Source organism: Vigna radiata, chromosome 10 (assembly GCF_000741045.1).
Source record: "Vigna radiata var. radiata cultivar VC1973A chromosome 10, Vradiata_ver6, whole genome shotgun sequence".
NCBI lineage: Eukaryota > Viridiplantae > Streptophyta > Magnoliopsida > Fabales > Fabaceae > Vigna > Vigna radiata.
The window spans coordinates 11,642,761-11,662,113 of NC_028360.1; the positions used below are offsets into that span (position 1 = coordinate 11,642,761).

The 19,353-nt window shown below is 31.6% G+C and overlaps 2 protein-coding genes across 2 annotated transcripts; one reads left to right on the top strand and one right to left on the bottom strand.

Annotated features, from left to right (window-relative positions):
• The first annotated feature begins 822 nt into the window (after positions 1-822).
• LOC106776242 (mannosylglycoprotein endo-beta-mannosidase-like) lies at positions 823-7,217 on the top strand. The gene is made up of 11 exons (XM_014663628.2): positions 823-1,061; positions 1,153-1,291; positions 1,698-1,925; positions 2,132-2,190; positions 2,415-2,463; positions 2,892-3,122; positions 3,874-4,043; positions 4,162-4,366; positions 4,993-5,661; positions 5,790-6,017; positions 6,275-7,217. The coding sequence occupies exons 1-11, from the start codon at positions 913-915 to the stop codon at positions 7,061-7,063; spliced, it is 2,916 nt and encodes a 971-aa protein (XP_014519114.1). The 5' UTR covers positions 823-912; the 3' UTR covers positions 7,064-7,217.
• An 880-nt stretch (positions 7,218-8,097) lies between these two features.
• Positions 8,098-10,193, bottom strand: LOC106774520 (heavy metal-associated isoprenylated plant protein 34). The gene is made up of 3 exons (XM_014661541.2): positions 9,861-10,193; positions 9,678-9,753; positions 8,098-9,530 (listed from the first exon to the last, which is right to left on the bottom strand). Exons 1-3 carry the CDS (start codon positions 9,888-9,890, stop codon positions 8,233-8,235), a joined length of 1,404 nt encoding a protein of 467 aa, XP_014517027.1. The 5' UTR covers positions 9,891-10,193; the 3' UTR covers positions 8,098-8,232.
• Between the last annotated feature and the right edge of the window lie 9,160 nt (positions 10,194-19,353).

Sequence of the window (19,353 nt, forward strand, 5' to 3'; positions counted from 1 at the left end):
GGAACTCGGCCTCATACCAGAACATAATGTTATTAGAAAGTTCAGTGGTTTTTTTTTTTTATCATTATGTAATTTTTACTAAATTGAGGTAACATGTAAAAGAATTTTGAAATTGAGTTAGTCCGTTCAATTTTACGATTTCATAAAAAAGAATTAAAACGATTTTATTTTAACTGTGAAATGAAATGATATTAAATCAATATGACTTAAAACAAATAAAGTTGTCACAATTTAAACGACTACAGTACATTTTATGAAAAAACGAAAGACGATTTCAATATATTTCATAAAAGAATCTGAAATTATCATAAAAAATCGTCTCAAATTATAAATACTTTTATTTTTAATTGTCTTCACTTAACATGATTTTATTTATATGATTTCATTTCAATTAAAACAAAATCGTTTGAACATATCACAACATTTTTGTTATAAAGTCGTGCCACCACTTGCTCGAATTCAAAATTTTCTTAAAAATTATCTCATTTTCATGATGAAATTAAACATGGTATACAAAGAATTTAGTAATAATCACGACTATCCTAGATAATCTAATAAAAAATACTTTTTGACATACTTAAATTTTTTATATTTATTTAATATTATTTTTTCTTATTTTTTATTTTTCTTTTAAAAAAATACAAAATATTTAAATTTTTATATCTATTTTATTTTTATAAAATATATTAAATAAATGTAAAAATATATCGTAATATTAAGTTACTTTTTCGTATCTTATATCTTTTTTCTCTTTTTCAACCCAAATTTTGGAAAAAAACAATTTAACGTATGTCATCACCTGGAAGGAGCAAAACCCACGTGTCTAACGCAAAGATAAAACGAGTGTTTTTCTGTTCCTTTTGAACAAGAGCAGTGAAGAAGAAGCTTCTCCGGCGATCTAAGGTTTCGGTGATGGCGGAGCAACACCGTAAGAGAACGCTGGATTCAGGGTGGCTCGCAGCAAGGTCCACTGAGGTGCAATTCACCGGAACCCAGCTCACCACTACGCACCCTCCAACTGGCCCCACTTCACCATGGATGGAAGCTCTCGTTCCAGCAACGTAATCACAATTTTTTCATCTCCATTTCTGTTATTTTACTTTCATACAATGTTGACTTGATTCCACACAATGTGACATAACATCATAACAGTGTTCTGGCGACCTTGGTGAAGAACAAAGTTGTGCCCGATCCTTTTTATGGACTGCAAAATGAACATATCATTGACATTGCTGATTCTGGAAGAGACTATTACACCTTCTGGTTCTTTACAACCTTTAACTGCAAACTTGTACGTGTTGTGATTGTTCTCTTGTACATTTTACAGATTTGGATTTTCAAGTGGTGCCCTTTGACTTTAATTTCATACTCCTTTTTTTTTGGCTTATGCTGATATTTTTGTTTTTTCAAGTTTGTGAGATTAGTTTTCCAATAGTAGACCAGTATAGTATACAGTGTGTAAGGTTTTAAAGTGTGGTTGGTCACAGACTTACAGTTGTGGTTTAGTTACGATCTGGGATATTTCTAAAGTTTGTTGACAGATGTGGCTGATGTAGCTTGAATTTGCAGTTGTGGAGAGTCCATTTTTAAAACCTTTCTAGTATCTCAACATTAATCTTCTTTTGAATATACGATGGTGGTTTCTTATTTTGATGGAAGGGGACATCACTAATTACTTAACTCCTTTTCATTTGCAGTCAAACAACGAACACTGTGATCTGAATTTCCGTGGAATCAATTACTCTGCTGATGTGTATTTGAATGGCCACCAAATCGTCCTACCAAAAGGGATGTTTCGGAGGCATTCCATTCATGTCACCGATATTCTTCATGCTGATGGCACAAACCTGCTTGCTGTTCTTGTTCATCCTCCAGATCATCCTGGGAGAATTCCTCCCAAGGGGGGACAAGGTGGTGATCACGAGGTTGGAAATTAAATTCACACTTCTAATCAATTAATTTTATTCTTTTCAACTACTTAACCTTTCTGTTACCTGTAACCTTTAGATATAAATTTCAAGTGTTTCCTAATTTCTGGAATCAATTAGGACTACGGTGAAAGAGGAAGAGGAACAATGCTTGTTGTTGCGTACTGGATATATAATTAATTTTGTTCCGGGTTATTTTGTAGATAGGAAAAGATGTGGCCACACAATATGTTGAAGGTTGGGATTGGATGGCTCCTATAAGGTGACATTGCTAATACTTGTACAGATGTATTGATTTGTGGTCATTGGCTTTTTGATCCAAAAATAAATATTGACTTTTTCTTTGTTTTTTGAACTAAAACATTAACTCTTTTTCTACAGCAATTTTAGCATTAGATATTGAGTTCAAACTTTGGAGAGTTGGAAGAGAAGCCATGTAAAGCAAAGTGCATCTATGACTAATGCGAGTTTTTAATATGATTGCAGAGATAGGAATACTGGAATATGGGATGAAGTTTCTATTTCTGTTACTGGGGTGAGTAGCATTAATTATTTAATTACATCCCGAAGTCTTCACCATTGGTCTTTTAATCAATTTAAGATTTGCCACTTGGACCAATTTCGGAGGCCTTTCATTTTCCTTCCCGACTCTTCTGCATTGCATTTTTGCTATAACTAGTTTTTTTTTTTTTTGTATTTCATAGCAAATATTGATGAACTTCAAGTCCAATCATAGGCTGGCTTCATAAAATATTGTCTGAGAGTCCTCGAGATGTTTGGAAAACTAAACCAGGAAATTGCGGAGGCATAGAATTGCTATGCTCTTTTTAGCTTTTAGTACAGTCCATAAATAAACAAACCCGATTAAATATTCTAGAGTTTTTATTGTCTTTCTTTATTATAGACAATGGTGCTTGTAGTTGTTCCTTGGATGAATAATTTCATTGTCTGTGTTTGGTGCAGCCAGTAAAAATAATTGATCCGCACTTGGTTTCAACATTTTCTGATGACTATAAGAAGGCGTATCTACATACAACGATTGAATTGCAAAACAGAAGCTCCTGGACTGCTGAGTGTTCTCTGAGTGTCCAAGTGACTATAGAACCTGAGGATAGCATTTTCTTGGTAGAGCATCTTCAATCTCAAAATCTTTCTATACCCGCAAACACACGGGTGCAATATACATTTCCTGAGGTTAGTGATTGTATTCATTATGCTTGTGACAAAGTTTGTTTCACTGTGCGTACGCCTTTGGTACATTTGAAGAACAACTTTATCAATGAATTTGGTTATTTTAAGTAATTTGTTCAATTTCACACCCTATTCTCTTGGTTCTTAGACATCATTGGTATATGTTTATGCATATGGCTTACGTCATGTGTCTGTGGTATATAAGTTTGTCTAACTTTTAGATAACTCTAAGTTACTGTAATTATAATTGAAGAGTACTATCATTTCTTGAGCTTGTAATGTAACCAGACAATCTTTACTACACTGCTAATTGTGTTTAGGTTAAATGGATCTCTTATATTTCCTTACCTATCAAAGGAACAAAGGTTCAGATATGATTGGATAAATTTGATGAATATATATTAGAAATTGTCAAGACATTGGCTTCCATAATTTGTAAATCTTTACCGTTTATGCTTGATGTGTATGATCTGGAGTAACAAAGCTGATGGCAAAATATTTAGATAAGCCAACTGATCACAAAGTAGCCAAGTTATCATAGGGAAACCCCTGCCACCTTTTTTACATCGAACGTATGCAATCCTGGATAGATATAACAATAAAGCATATAGAAACATTTAAACCAACCCAAGTGATCATAGGGACAACGCTATTTCTGTTTTTGGCATTGCACACATGCAAGCCTGTTATTTTTCACATGTTGGGGCTTTAGTTTTAACGTTTCTTTTCAAGTGCTAATGATGCAAATTAACAGCTTATCTTCTCCAAGCCGTATTTATGGTGGCCGAATGGAATGGGAAAGCAATCTTTGTATGATGTTGTTATTAACATTGATGTTAAAGGATTTGGTGAATCTGATTCATGGAGCCATCACTTTGGATTCCGCAAAATTGAGAGCCATATAGATGAAGCTACTGGTGGAAGGTAAGGTGATTTCTCAAATTTAATCAATGTTGTATTTATCTACCTTTTACTTGGTAGAATTGATTCAATTTTTAAATTGTTTCTGTATATGTTTTGTTGTGTGCATTGAATATCATAGATTATTCAAAGTCAATGGAGAACCAATTTTTATTCGAGGGGGTAACTGGATATTGTCTGATGGACTACTGCGGTTATCAAAGAAGCGGTATAGTTCAGATATTAAATTTCATGCAGATATGAATTTTAACATGATTCGATGCTGGGGAGGTGGGCTGGCTGAAAGACCCGAGTTTTATCATTACTGTGATTATTATGGCCTTCTGGTAAGTTAAAACTGCTACCAGATCCTTATTTTTGCTTATATATGCATGCCAACAAGTTAACATCCAAATTGCAAGGCCACTTTAGAAGGGTAGAAAGAAATGATTTACATTAACGTGATAGAATCCCCTGAATGTTTCTATGCACAGCTGAGTAACATATATGCATGTATGGTTTGTCATGTTCTCTCATTTATGGGTACTTTTGTGTGGATATAGCAGTGAGTTGAATGACTCAAACACCCTGCTAAGGGCAGGTTTTTATAGTTCACCTGGTTATTTAATACATTTTATTATTCCTCAAATTTTTTAGTCTTATGTTGTTTAAGTGGAGATTTGATTCTAATCTTCTTTTTCTAAGACGCATTATTTTGTCTGGGTTTCTTGATAGTGATTTTAAGTGAATGGTTGTTATGTGGTGATTATGATGTTGGGGATACCCAGATTGTGTTTCTGAAAAGTGACGCTACTCCTGCTACAGCTAGACCAGGTGGTATCTGGTTTGAAGCTTAGACAAACTTTTACCATATAATCCTTGGTCCTGTCCAATAGCTTGTATTCATGTTTATACTACATTAGTAGCGGTGTTGGTTTAGAAAATTTATCTAGTTGCTGGCTGAGTTGTGTAGGTGTGGCAAGAGTTTTGGATTACTGGGGATGTTGATGGACGTGGTGACCCAGTATCTAATCCAGATGGTCCTCTGGACCATGATCTTTTCTTGTTTTGTGCACGAGACACAGTTAAGCTTCTAAGAAATCATCCTAGTCTTGCCCTATGGGTGGGGGGAAATGAGCAAATTCCACCAGCTGATATAAACGCTGCTCTAAAATATGATCTAAGGCTTCATCCTTATTTTGAAAGTAAGGATGAAAGCAGCAAACCCGTAGGAGATTTGTCCCCAACTCCGTCAGATCCTAGTCAGTACCTTGATGGCACACGGATTTACATACAAGGTTCAATGTGGGATGGGTTTGCTGATGGGATGGGGAACTTCACTGATGGTCCTTATGAAATTCAAAATCCTGAAGATTTCTTTAAGGACGACTACTATAAGTATGGGTTCAATCCAGAGGTTGGTTCTGTGGGAATACCAGTTGCAGCTACCATACGAGCAACAATGCCTCCAGAAGGTTGGAAGATACCATTGTTTAAGAAACTTCCCAATGGTTATGTTGAAGAAGTTCCAAATGCCATATGGGAATACCATAAATATATTCCTTATTCAAAACCAAACAAGGTTCATGATCAGATTCAACTTTATGGTGATGCAAAAGATCTTGATGATTTTTGTTTGAAGGTAAGAAGAGAGTAGAAACCTTATCCTGTTGGCCATTGGTGATGAATATTTTATCATCCTATTTCTCTTGATCTTTGTTTTTTTTTTTGCTTAATTGATGTTTAATTTAGATGCTATAATCTCCTCAGGCTCAACTTGTTAACTACATTCAATACAGAGCTCTTCTTGAGGGATGGACTTCTCGCATGTGGAGCAAATATACAGGTGTATTGATATGGAAGACACAAAATCCTTGGACTGGTCTGAGAGGTCAATTTTACGACCATCTACTTGATCAAACAGCAGGTTTCTATGGCTGTCGGTGTGCCGCAGAACCGATTCATGTACAGCTTAATCTTGCTACATATTTGATAGAGGTAAGTATCGAAATGAAGTTCTAGTTCTATGAGTAGGTCATATAAGTAAGATGTTATTTTACCGATTTGATAATATATTTTTAAAATTTAAAATTGAGATTGGAAGTCAAAAGTGGCCAGTTAAAAAGATTTGAAGGATAATGAAATTGTGGAAAATTGTTTGATTTACAATTTTCTTTTCAATTTATGCACGATTTACTAATAAAAGAGTAACTCTTTAAAGGCTGTGTATTTCTTTATCTTCCTCCCCAAAACAGGTTGTTAATACTACATCAAAAGAGTTGTCTAATGTTGCCATTGAAACTTCCGTGTGGGACCTTGAAGGAACACGCCCGTACTACAGCCTTAATGAAAATCTCTCTTTTCTGCCAAAAAAAGTAGCACCTATTATTGAGATGAAGTATCCAAAGTCAAAAGATCCAAAGCCTGTCTACTTTCTTCTTCTCAAACTCTATAACATGTCAGATAAAAGTGTTATATCCAGAAACTTTTATTGGTTGCATCTTTCTGGTGGAGATTACAAGCTATTGGAGCCATATAGGGAGAAGAAAATACCTCTCAAGATAACATCGAAGGTTTCAATTGAAGAATCCGTTTATAATATCCAAATGCATGTGACAAACTCATCTGAAAGACCAGAGTCAAGAAGCTCAACAGTTAGGCCAAGTGATGGTTTTTGTGGCACACAATCACTGGAAACTCCACATTGTAGTGTTGGAAAAGAACAAGAAACTGTTTTGTTTAAGGAGATACACGGATGTTTTTCTGGGAAAAGTGACGGTCTGAAAGTTACAGAGATAAAGGGATCTGATGCAGGCGTTGCTTTCTTTCTTCAAATTTCTGTTCATACTTCAAAGAAGAACAGCAAGGAAGGGGAAGACACAAGAATTCTTCCTGTTCATTACTCTGATAACTACTTTTCACTGGTCCCTGGAGAGACCATGCCTATAAATATATCCTTTGAGGCTCCCCAGGGTGTCACTCCTCAAGTACTTCTTCATGGCTGGAATTACAATGGAGGTGAACTCATTTATGAAGTTGTATGACAATCCCCTGAAATTATCAGGGATTGTTGTTCTGGTATATCTTGCCATTAATAAATGCATCATAAAGAGAGACCTTCATGATTTCATTTTTTTTTTGTTGGTTTACTATACCTTAAAAGGCTAATATATCCAATGGTAAAGTGTTGGAGGTGTAGTTGCAAGTTCTTAAATTCTGACAATTTCAACGCAGAGAATAACTTTGTGATAACATTTTTTTTACAAACATGATAATGGACATTAATTAGATTTTAGGGACCCAATGAAAAAGAAAAATAAAAAAAAAGAAAATCCTACATCCAAAATATATAAAAATTATGAAAATGATTAAACCTTTTAATTTAGTTTTTATTAAAAAAAATATTGATACTTAAAATTTTATATTTTTATTTAAATTGTTTATTTTTTCTTGAACATTGTGATGTAAGTATTATGTTATCCAGACATTTTGCTTAACAATGTACACTTTTTAATATGAGGTAATGTAGTTAATATAAAAAATGATATTGTGTTTATTAATAATAAGCGAATTTTACTATTTTTGTTCAAAATATGTTGAATAATAAATTCCATAATTATATCTATTTCATAATTATATTTATATATTTATCTTGAAAACATATTGGATAATGAAATTTATAATCACATTTTTTAAAAATATTTTAGGATATCAAAAATATTTTAAGTATATATAAATTTGAGAAGAAAAAAAAAACTATATATATATATATATATATATATATGACCTTAATTCAAGCTAAAAAGAGATATAGAGAATGTCTTACTACAAACTGAGTGAGGTGTTTTCTGCAGTTAAAGTGTTCGATGTTTTGTCTTTTAATACTTTCACTTTGGTCTGTAGCAAAACATCCAAAGCATTGTGGATTTTGCTTTCAATTTAGTTCGAATACAACTTCGAGAAGGTATCGATGCTTTGACTTTGTCAGACTCTCACTCTATCTCCCATTAAGAGTGTTCCAAAATATGACAACTGTCTAACTTTGTCTTATAAATAATTGTCTCAACTGCTCCATAAATGTAAAAAGAAGACATTATACTATGATTTATAATGTAAAGTATAATATAATCTAATCTAAAGATTACACATTTACCAGTTCTATGAACTCCCAAAATACCAAAACACAGAATGTAATAGTTGTAGCTACTAATTACTACATGATTCTGCAGCTCTCAACATTCTCATCACTGAAAGTATGAGTAATAGGATCAGCCATTGGGTGAGAGGGCATAGGAGGTGGTGCCATGTAGTTCATAGATGGATATGGCCTACCATACATCATGTTTGTTGGATACATGCTGTTCATATTTGTTTCATGTTGATAATGATGCTGATGCTGATGTTGAGGTTGGTTCATCATCATAGCCATGTATTGCTGCTGCTGAAGGTTATTATATGGAACATGCTGCATCTGCATTCCTTGATGTCCCATTGCATCACCCTGCAATGCCTGATACCCTTTTTGGCTTGGATCCATCTGACCTACTTTGCCATTTTTATGAAGAAGAGGAGTCTTGTCATAATCAAGAAAATCAAAATCATTTTTACCATTGCTATGCTCCTTCATTTTTCCTTCCTTTTCTTTCTTATTTCCACTTTCATTGCTTTGGTTCTTGCTGTTACTGCTATAAGTTACTTCTTCTAATCCAACCTTTTTGCTCTTTCTCCCAAAGCTTAGAAACCTACCTAGCAATCCACCATCCTTTTTCTTAATCTCGTCTTTCTTCTTCTTTTTACCTTTTTGGCTACTTTTCTTCCCTTCATTATCATCATCTTTGGCTTCATTGTAATTCCCACCTTTGCCCTTGATTAGCATTGCTTGATCAATGTCACCACCTTTCTTATCACTTCCATTATTGTTCCTACTCCCACCAGCATTGTCTTTATGGCCATTATTAGTAGCAGGCCCATTCATTACACCAGCAGGCCCATGAGGCCCACCTCCATCTCCCATCTTTGGCATCATCTTGTTATGATGCATTGGATTGCCATGCCCATGCCCATGCCCATGGCCTATTACTTCCTCTTCCTCTTCCTCTTCATCATCATAGTCATCTAAACTGTCCTCATATTCATCAAAACCATCATCACTAGCTTCAAACTCCTTCTCTGGTAAGTTGAACCTAACAGATTTTTGTTCCTTGACAGGTTCCTTGAGATCTTGAACCCCTTTCATGTTTGTGAAGTGTGCCATTTGACCTTTACCTCCTCCACCACCATCACCACCTTTCTGACCCTTCTGGTTTTGGGACTTAATGTCCCTTCCCACTTTGTTGTTATCAACTTGCAAGTTCTGGAATTTAGGGTTGATTTGATGGTTCCCATTCTGGCCACCCCATATCTCAGCATGTTTCCCTCCCATCTTTATCTTTTTCACCAGTTTCTCTGGATCCACATCCCCTGCCACTACCACTTTCCCTCCACCTGCATCTATTTTCACAGAATACACACCTGCACAACAACAATAACAATTTCTTTTACAGTCAAATGAATCTAATCTAATAATGAAGATTAGACCAAGTAAACTTGAAGAACCCAGATAATATCAAAACATGTTAACATGAAAACAAAAAAAGAAGTGTGCTAAGATTAATGTACCATCGATTTTCTGCAGGATTTTCTTAACTTTGTGTGCACAGCCATCACAGTCGATATTAACCTTGAGAACACAGGTCTAAAAGGAGACAAAAAAACAGCAAAAACGGTTCAGAATTAACATTCCATGGGCCCAAAAACAAGACACAGAAAGACAACTGTAACAAAAACAGTACTAGAGAATACCTGAATTTTCAGCAAGTCTTGTTTACTCATTGTTAACAGAGAGCAAAAGAAAAAGAAAAAAGTAGTGTGAAAGATAAGGAAGAAGATAGTAGTAATGAGTATGGTGAAGTTTGTATAGAGTGTGCAGACAGTGAGAATTGCAGAAAACAGTTCCTTTATTTATAGAAAATAGAAGGAAGGCGGTGATAGACATGAAATAAACAAAAAGGGGAACAATGAGTTGTCTTTCACATACAAGGCGGTGGTGGAAGCTTCATTCTCAAACCTGCATTAAGCAAAAACAGAAATATCATTCTTCAATAATCAACCTCTCTTACTACCTTTTTTTTCTTTAGTTATTCTACCATATGATACACTGATATATACCACCCAAGTTCATTGCCGACACGGGATAATCCATTAGTAGCCAACGCCATTAAAGGCTCATTCATTAATATATTAATTGTCATTAATAAATGGTTAACTCACATCTTAACGTAATGCTGCTGAATTAATAGATTTTATTATTATAAATTTTATAATAAAGTTTGGATGATATTTTAATAATTTTTTAACAATTGAACACATATTACTATTTTATAGATTTTGTTAAATTTATTTTAAAAAAAATATTTAAAATTGATCAATCATGGATCATTTTATTGTAAAGGAAATTATTAAAAAGACTTTTTCTTTTATTATATTTTAAACTTTCTTAAGAGAAATATCTAATTTAATATCTAAATGTTTTCTACGTACCAAAATACTTATTAATGAAATTAAAAAAGTTATTCTTTGACGTATCTATTATTTTATATTTATTTAATACTATTTTTTTTATCTTTTATTTTTTATTTTTTGAAAAAATATAAGAATTTATACTTATAATCATTTTACCTTTATTTATATCAAATAAATGTAAAAATATATAATACCATTAATCATAAAACTAACTATCGAAAGAGTTATTATTAAAACTAACTTGAAACTTTGAAGGAATGTTTAATGTTCTTCCTACCATATTTAATACTTTTATATGATTTAAGAGTAGAAGTCAAATCCAGTTTATATTTTTTTTTCTATTTTTTTAAGACGTTTTTTAAAAATAAATGGTTCTAATTTCTTCTAAAATATTTATTGAGTGTCTTGCCTTCGTACAATTTTGTTAAGGAAATACACTTGACATTTAATATAATGTAAATTATGTTAAATTATAATTTGATTAGAGCAAATTTTATCCTTTAAAATAATAAAAAACTTGAAAATTAATTAAAAGTGACTTTAATTAAAATTTTGATGTGATAAACGGATATGAATTTAAATTAAAATGTATGTTGTAGTATATACTCTGTATTGAGACAGTGTTGGTGAAGAATGTGCAGTTGCAATGGGTACGATGGTTGGTACAGTGGGTGACATATGTTCTTTAGGAATACAGATAATAGGAAAACGACAAAACCTCATTTTAGTGATCCTTGTGTTTTAAGTTATCCATAATTTCCATGTGGGTCTGTGTTCAATCACACATGAATTTGTGTTCTGAATTCTATATTTTATGAGATTTTTTTGGAAGTAAAAAAATACTTTTAAATTATATTATTTAGAAAAAAAAACTTTTAGATTATGAATTAAAAAAATACTTTGGATTATAAAATCTAAAATTCTTTTAATAGAGAAGTAAATTTTGAATTATCTTATAAGAATGTTTTTTAATATAAAATTTGACTTTTTAATTACACAATTTAGAAATAAAGAAAAATTGAGTTATATAATTTGAAACTTAAAAATACTTTTTCAAAAAGTTTGTTTTTTTATGTAAAAATAACTTTTACCTGGTATAATGTAAATGTAAAAAAAATGACTTTTAGATACAAATTGGAAATAAAAAGAAAATCGGATTATATAATTTAAAAGTTCAAAAATCTTTTAAATTGCATAATCTAAAATCTAAAATTTCATACTTTAGATTATGGTTAAAAGCTTTTTTCGGTCTCAATTTTGGTTCAAAAAATTCGTTTTGGTCCCTGAGTTGAATTTGTGTTCAATTTCGTCCCAAAGAACGAATTTAATGTTCAATTTGGTCCTTTTCATTAACACCGTTAAAATTGTTAACGACAAGGTGTCCAGCTCTGCAACTGCTATGTGAGGTGTCAGTTTTTTGCTGACTAGGAAACCTTTTCAGTTGGAATTAGAATTTTTTTAAAAATTTAGAAGGGAAAAGTGGGAAAAAAAAGACTTTCTTCTTCCTCTAAAACCCTAATTCCTTTTTAACATTGACCAGCTTTGACTAGATGGACGTGCCAATGGGGTCTTGACACGTGTCTGCCTCTTTCCCATCCAAAATTAGGGTTTGCTTGGGGAAAAGGAAAAGGTTTCCTCCTTCACCGTCAAGAGCGTAGACGCGAGAGGGTTTTCTGATACCATTGGGTTTATTGTGTTCTGTGGTTGTTTCTGGTTTGCCAATTTTTTGCTTACAGGTCGCGAATGGAGAAGAGTAACGGAGGGGCTTGTAGCGGCTCTCGTGATGTTGGCATCGCAGCGGCAATGAAGGCTCACGACGACAAGGAGGTCGTGCTTTAGTGTGGTGACGCAAAAACGATTTGGGATGGTGCTGCGATGAGGTTGACGACGGCCTACTGAGGTGATGATGATGGCTGCACGATGGTGGAGGTTATGGTGGCCTCTGAGTTTCTGGGTTTTCCTCTACAGGTCTGGTTTTGGTGGATGATGGTCGTCTCTCGCCGAAAGAGATTGTGCGGTTCTGTGAGGATGGTAGCACTGTTGAAAGGTTGAAAACGCTTTGACGGTGGCATCCTTGCGGCGAGCTCCTGGTGGCCGGTGAGGTGATGTTGACGATTATGAATGGTGGTGTGTGAGAACGCAATGTTGACTACAGTCTTGGGTTGCACGGTGATCATGCATGGAGATTGCGCTGTTGGTGACGACGGGACTGTTGGGTGGTGGTCACTGGCGGCGTGGTGGTTGCCATGGAGGTGGTAGCTTAAGGGTGGCTGACGGCTAAGGTTTCTGAATTGGGAATTAGGATTTTAGTAGGTGGAAGATGATTTTCCCACTTTGCCCTTCTAAATTTTTTAAAAAATTCTAATTCCAACTGAAAAGGTTTCCTAGTCAGCAAAAAATTGACACCTCACATAGCAGTTGCAGAGCTGGACACCTTGTCGTTAACAATTTTAACGGTGTTAATGAAAAGGACCAAATTGAACATTAAATTCGTTCTTTGGGACGAGATTGAACACAAATTCAACTCAGGGACCAAAACGAATTTTCTAAACCAAAATTTGGACAAAAAAAAAACTTTTAACCTTAGATTATTTAATCTAACATTCTTTAAAAAAAGTAGTTTTTGGATTTCATGAAGACTTTTAGGATTATATATTTCAGATTATAAGATTGAAAAGCTTAATGTTTAAAATAATTTTTAGAATAAAAAAATGGATCATATAATTTAAAAGTCTAAAAGTCTTTTAAATCGTATAATCTACGATTTAAAGCAATTTCTGAATTACATAGTTCAAAAATTATGTTTTAATATTAAGTATGAAATTTCATATTTACGGAGGTGATGAAAAGAAAAAATATTGGTGTGCAAAAGAAATCCTCCGAAAGGAACCTGTTTTGGTTTTTGCAATTCTGAGTTCAAAGTTGATAACAAGCATGCTTCAATTCTTACAAAGTGGACGGCACAAAATTATGTTTATTTTATTTTAGGTTTAATTAATATTTTAGTTTTTTTATTTATGTTTTTATTTTGTTTTAATTTTTATAATTTTTATTTGATTTGGTCTATATTTTTATAAATAAAACTCAATATGACCATTTTTTAAAAAATTGAACTAATTTTGTTTAGAGATTTTACATTTCAAAATCTCAGTATGTTATATGTTAAAGTTGGAATCATTTTTTATTTAGAATGCTTCACACGTGTTAAAATTAAAGAGATTATGTATATACTTAGTCCAATCAGGCCTATTTAGTTTTAGTGATTTAAAATAGTTGAAACTGATATATATTTGTTGGTATAAATATTCGTGTGTATATATATATATATATATATATATATAATATAAATTTTGATATTTTGACTCTGTTATGATATTTCTTAATATCTATATTTACATGATATTTGGAATATCAGATAAGGTATTACATTATTGTTATATTCAACTAATTATCATATATACAATAAATTATTATATTTGTTAATATTATCAACAAACCTCATGAGACCCATAAATCCTATAAATACACATGGTATTTCATTAGGAAATACACACGCATTTCTCTCATACTTTCTCTTTTATTCATAAAGATCCAAAACATTATTACTAACATGAGTATCGAAGAGTCTTTTGTAGATGAATTTTTCCTTTTTAAATAATAAAGGATTCAATTCCAGTCATCAGGAACATTCAAGTCATTGTTAAGATTTTGTCACTTGTCCAAAGGTTCACACATTGAATCTCGATAAGAACATTTGACACTCAACTTGCAACCCAAGTAAAACTTCCTTCTACTTCCCTATTTTATTCCATCTTTATGCAAGATGATAAGTCATTTCTAAGAGGGATTGTAAAAATAGTTCATGTGCTATTATATCTCTTAATACATAAGTTATGAGAAGGGTGAATAGCTTGCCTATTAAAATTATTATAACAATGAATAACAATAATATACTTTACAAGTTCAAAATGTGATAGTCTCCTCCTAAAGCCAGGTTGGACCAAAGCAATAAGATGAAACTATGAAAGTGGAAGTGGGGCAAAAGATGGAGATGGAAGTGGTGGAATTAAGGTTGTTGACGGTTCTCTTGAGAGGTTGAGTCAACTCTAGAGAAGGTTGGCTAGAGGAGACCACATGGGATGCTTTAGCCTTAAACAAGTTTTGAATAGCCCAAAATTTAGGAACGTTTCATTACAAATCTCAAAATGGGTTTGTAGGGGGATACACCTCTATTTATAGATGAATATGTTTCTAAAATAGACCAAAATCCTAAAATGTTATCTTGCACTAAACCCTAAAATTCTTATCTTGGTGAATGAGAGCTTGACATGTGACACTCTAACTTTTGGAAAAATTCTTCACTCCTAGAGTGCCATGTGGAAAGTCAGTTTAGCAAAAGTTTCTCCAGTAGGAAAATGACACAAGGTTACTACCTTTGTAAGAAAACTCTCCATTAAGAGTTTGCCTTATGGAAACCACTTTAGCAAAAGTTCTCCACTAAGAAAATGACACATGGTCACTACTTTCGTAAGAAAACTCTTTACTAAGATCTTTCCATGTGGCCACCATGTCTCATGTTGAACAACCTCCACTAAGCTAGGGTTACAAAACTAATCACCAAAGATTAACTTGAGCTAGGCACAAATATTGCCCTACTATTTAAGTAAGATTGTTCAAAAATCCTACACTACTTGGTCCTTAATACAAGGCTTAAAAAGAAATCTTACACTACTTGACACTTAATACAAGATCTAAAAATACTCCATGATGATCCAAGAGAAAGAGTTTTGTTTCACCTTACATAAATAACTTTAGCTTTTCTTGAATATGCTTTAGTGATGACTAGAGAATATACCATTAACGTGTTTCTTATAATAGTGTTCAATACACTGTGGTTCCACACAATTCCATGCATTAATGAAAAGCACTCACCTATCCAAATAGGTCATAGGCCCTAACATTTCACATTTTTATGAAATTGACCAAGTAAAAAACACATAAAGTGGCTTTGATTCATTATGACTCGTTATGGTAAACGGAAATGTGCAATGAAATATGAAACTTGACATAAGTTTATAATAGTGGTTGGTATAGGCACGAGTTGTCTTTGCTGGACAGGTGATGCAGAGTTAATAGAATTGGTATTTATTCCGTTTAAGGGAACGATTGAGGGGTATTTTGATGGTTGTTATAGTCTGGTTGTGCACAGATTCTGGCTGTGCATAAATGATTAATGAATGTGTTAGAATTGTGATAAAGACTTTGCAACTGTAATAAAACTGTTATATCAATGATTTGATGTATATTTTGTTAGGTTACCCTTACATTTTCTTTTGGTTATGTTTTCTCATCTGCGATGATCATATGATTTATGTTATTTTACGAGAATAGATAATATTACATATAGTCATATGAATGTTTAAAGCGTCAAAGATACGGAAAGACTTGAAAATTTCTATTTATTTCTGTTATTTTTTTAATATGATTGGCTTTTATTTAATTGTCTAATGTTTTATTTTTATTGTAAACAAATTGTTTCGAGTTTTTACTAGTTTTTAATTAAGGATATTTGAAAGATTCAAATTATTATTTACTAATTATTTAATAACAATTATTTATTTATAATTTAAGATTATTTTCTCGTAAAATCTTAATTGTTTAATAATTATTATTTATTTATACATTTAACATCCTTAATTGTTTAATAATTATTATTTATTTATACATTTAAGATTATTTTCTCATCACATCCTCAATTGGAACGTTATAATTAATATCAATTTAATGCAATAATTACATTAATTTTTTTTACAAAAAGTAAGAATTCAATTAAATAAAATATAAAGAATAAATTATTGATTAAACATTTATTTTTTTATCAATGTGTCCAAGAAAGATACCATAGCAAGTATGTTTTCTTTTTGTTAGTTCCGTAGGTTTAAAAATTATTTAGTTACCACACAGGATTTCTTATACAATATTCACTTGTTATAGACTTTAAGCATTTTCAGTTTATTTAATCAGTATACGTATTTTTTACTTTCCAAAATTTAAAGGCAAAATCTTATTAAAAAAAAAATTGTTCAAACTATAAGCTTCTAATATTACACGGAAACTAAACATTCATAGTATATCATTTTATGTTGATGGAAAAAATAGTCTAAAGTTGGAATTACAATGAAAGGATTTTGATGCTAAGAATAATAGATGATATATCAAATCCTGTATAAAAAAACTGACCATTTATCATATTAAAATTCTTGACCAAGGATTTTAGCATTTATATGTAAATTTAAATATAAATCTATATACTAAGCTTCGAATTTTTGGATTGGAAAATTTATAAATAGTTCATTTTTTTTTTCATAGACAAGGTTTAGATATTAGTTGAATTGATAGATATTTATAAAGTTTTTTTTGAAGAGGAAATTTTTTTCTTGATCGAGTTTTTATTTTAATGATTAGAAATCAATTAGTCACTTCATTTTATTTTCAATGTTTTTTTATATTCTCTCAACGTTAAACATTTCCGTAAACAAATCATTAAAAAATATAACACTAAAAAAATATAAGTCTAATCCACATATTAACATATACTCAATTTAAATTTTTAAGAAATATTTCTTTTATTTACCTTTATATAATATGAAATTTAAAGTCAGTATTATCAACAATTATACATTATCATACATCTCCTCACTCTCAGACAATACCTTAAGCACACTAAAAATATTATAAGATAATAAAAATGGGTTTAGGTAATAGAAATTCATAAAATTACTTAAACTATTTCAAAATGGAAGATTATATCAAATTAATAAAGAGAAATGATTTTTTGATACATCTAAACTTTTTACATTCATTTGACACTATCCTTACTTACTTTTTACTCTCTTTTTTTCTTGAAAAACTGCAAAATTTTACATTTTTTAAACCATTTTATCCTTGTATTCTGTATCAAATGAATGTAAAAGTGTGTCAAAATATTATTACTAGTTAGTAAATGGTTGCACGAGCGATCCAACCAAAGTTGTTAAATTTTAGTTTGGTCGAGTGCAATGATAAAGAGATGAAAAGTTAAAGGTTGAATTGACAGTAAAGTCAAAGGAATATAGTATTCATATTGTGTGTACATTCAAAAACCAATCACCAAAATTCTTAGTAAAAAGCTATTGGCATAGTTCAATTTAGAGCACAAAATAAGGGAATGTGATTCTTGCAGACAAAGAATAAATTCACTTTTTGGAATACTTTTTGTTGTGTGTCTTTCTCAAACGCGTTTATCACGAACACGCCAACTCACACCAATGTGGGAAAAGCTTAAAAAACCAAATATGTAGACAAATAGAATCTCTCCTTCTTTAACCACTTAAGAGAGAGAAATAAGTGCGAAAACGAAAAAAAAAAAAAGAAGAAGTTAATTTAGTGTATATTTTTTCTTTTCTAAATTTCCAATGTTTTCAAGAAACTCCATTTGAAAAACAAAAGAATTTCTTGATGCGAGTGTAGCAGAGTCGAGAAAAATGATATTGTCTTGAATTTCAAGACAAAAATGGAAGGGAAAAGTATAAGAGATCTACGTAGAGATGAAAATTTTCTAATAATATAATATAACATAAATTATATATGAAATTGTTATTATTAATTTTATTTTTTTTACAAAATATAGAGATTGTTTTGGTGTGAAGTCGAGTTATTTCATATATTTGTATAATTTTTTCTTAAATGTCGTCTGGTAACTAAATCAGGTTTTGTTTTTATTCCACTGTCTCAAGAGGTATTTGTCAAAGATTCTATGATGTTAAGTAAGTTGTCGATATAATGTGGTAATAAATGCACAGTATATGTGATAACCTACTTCTTACCTTTGACCGTTTTCAACATGATCTTAAGACTTATAAAACCTTAATTTAGGCTTAATCTCATTCCAATATCTTTAATTATCATTTACTTTAATTCTTGTAAAAAAACTTGTTCATCAGCTATGGCCGATCATCCTATTCTTGGTCGTTCGACCTTATCAATTAGTTTATGTCACATTCATTCACTACTTAATTGATTCCTTTTTCCTATGATCGTTTTGTTTGTTTGGTATAAAGTTTTAGGTGGTTCTAATCACTAATTTATTTGTTGGCTTAGAAGGAAAGATAAAAAAAAACATAAATTGGTTCAATTTTATATCCTAAGCTCTTTAGACAAATTTATTTTTTAAGAAATAATGATACTTTTTCCTTAATATTTATTTAATGTTATTATTGTTATTTTAATCTCCTAGTTTGTCACTGCCTTTTCTTACGCGGAAAGCTAACATGTACCCATTATAGGCGACAATCTTATTTAAGGATCCAAAAATTTAATTGAGTATTTCTCTCACTCTAATCATGTTATTTATAGGTTTAATCATTCAGGAAGTCCTTATTTTTGCGTGAAATCTCAATTTTGTCCCTTTCTTTTTAAAATTCTCAATCGGGTCCCAAATTTATGAAAATTGAAACAATTGGATCCTTTCCGTTAAATTGCCTTTAACGGTGTTAGTGGGAATTTGATGTGGCACGCTACAGTGAATTTGTTAACTGACGTGGCTGAACAACTGCAGCACGTGGATAATTTATTTTTTAAATCAATTTTTTAAATAAAAAGAAAATGAAAGTTATAAACCTGAATTGGGAATTTGATTTTATGGAATTAAGGATTGGGATTCTTCTGACTTCTTCTAGAGTTCGTTCAAAGATCAAGTCATTTCACAAATTAGGGTATCAGTTTGAGAATTTAG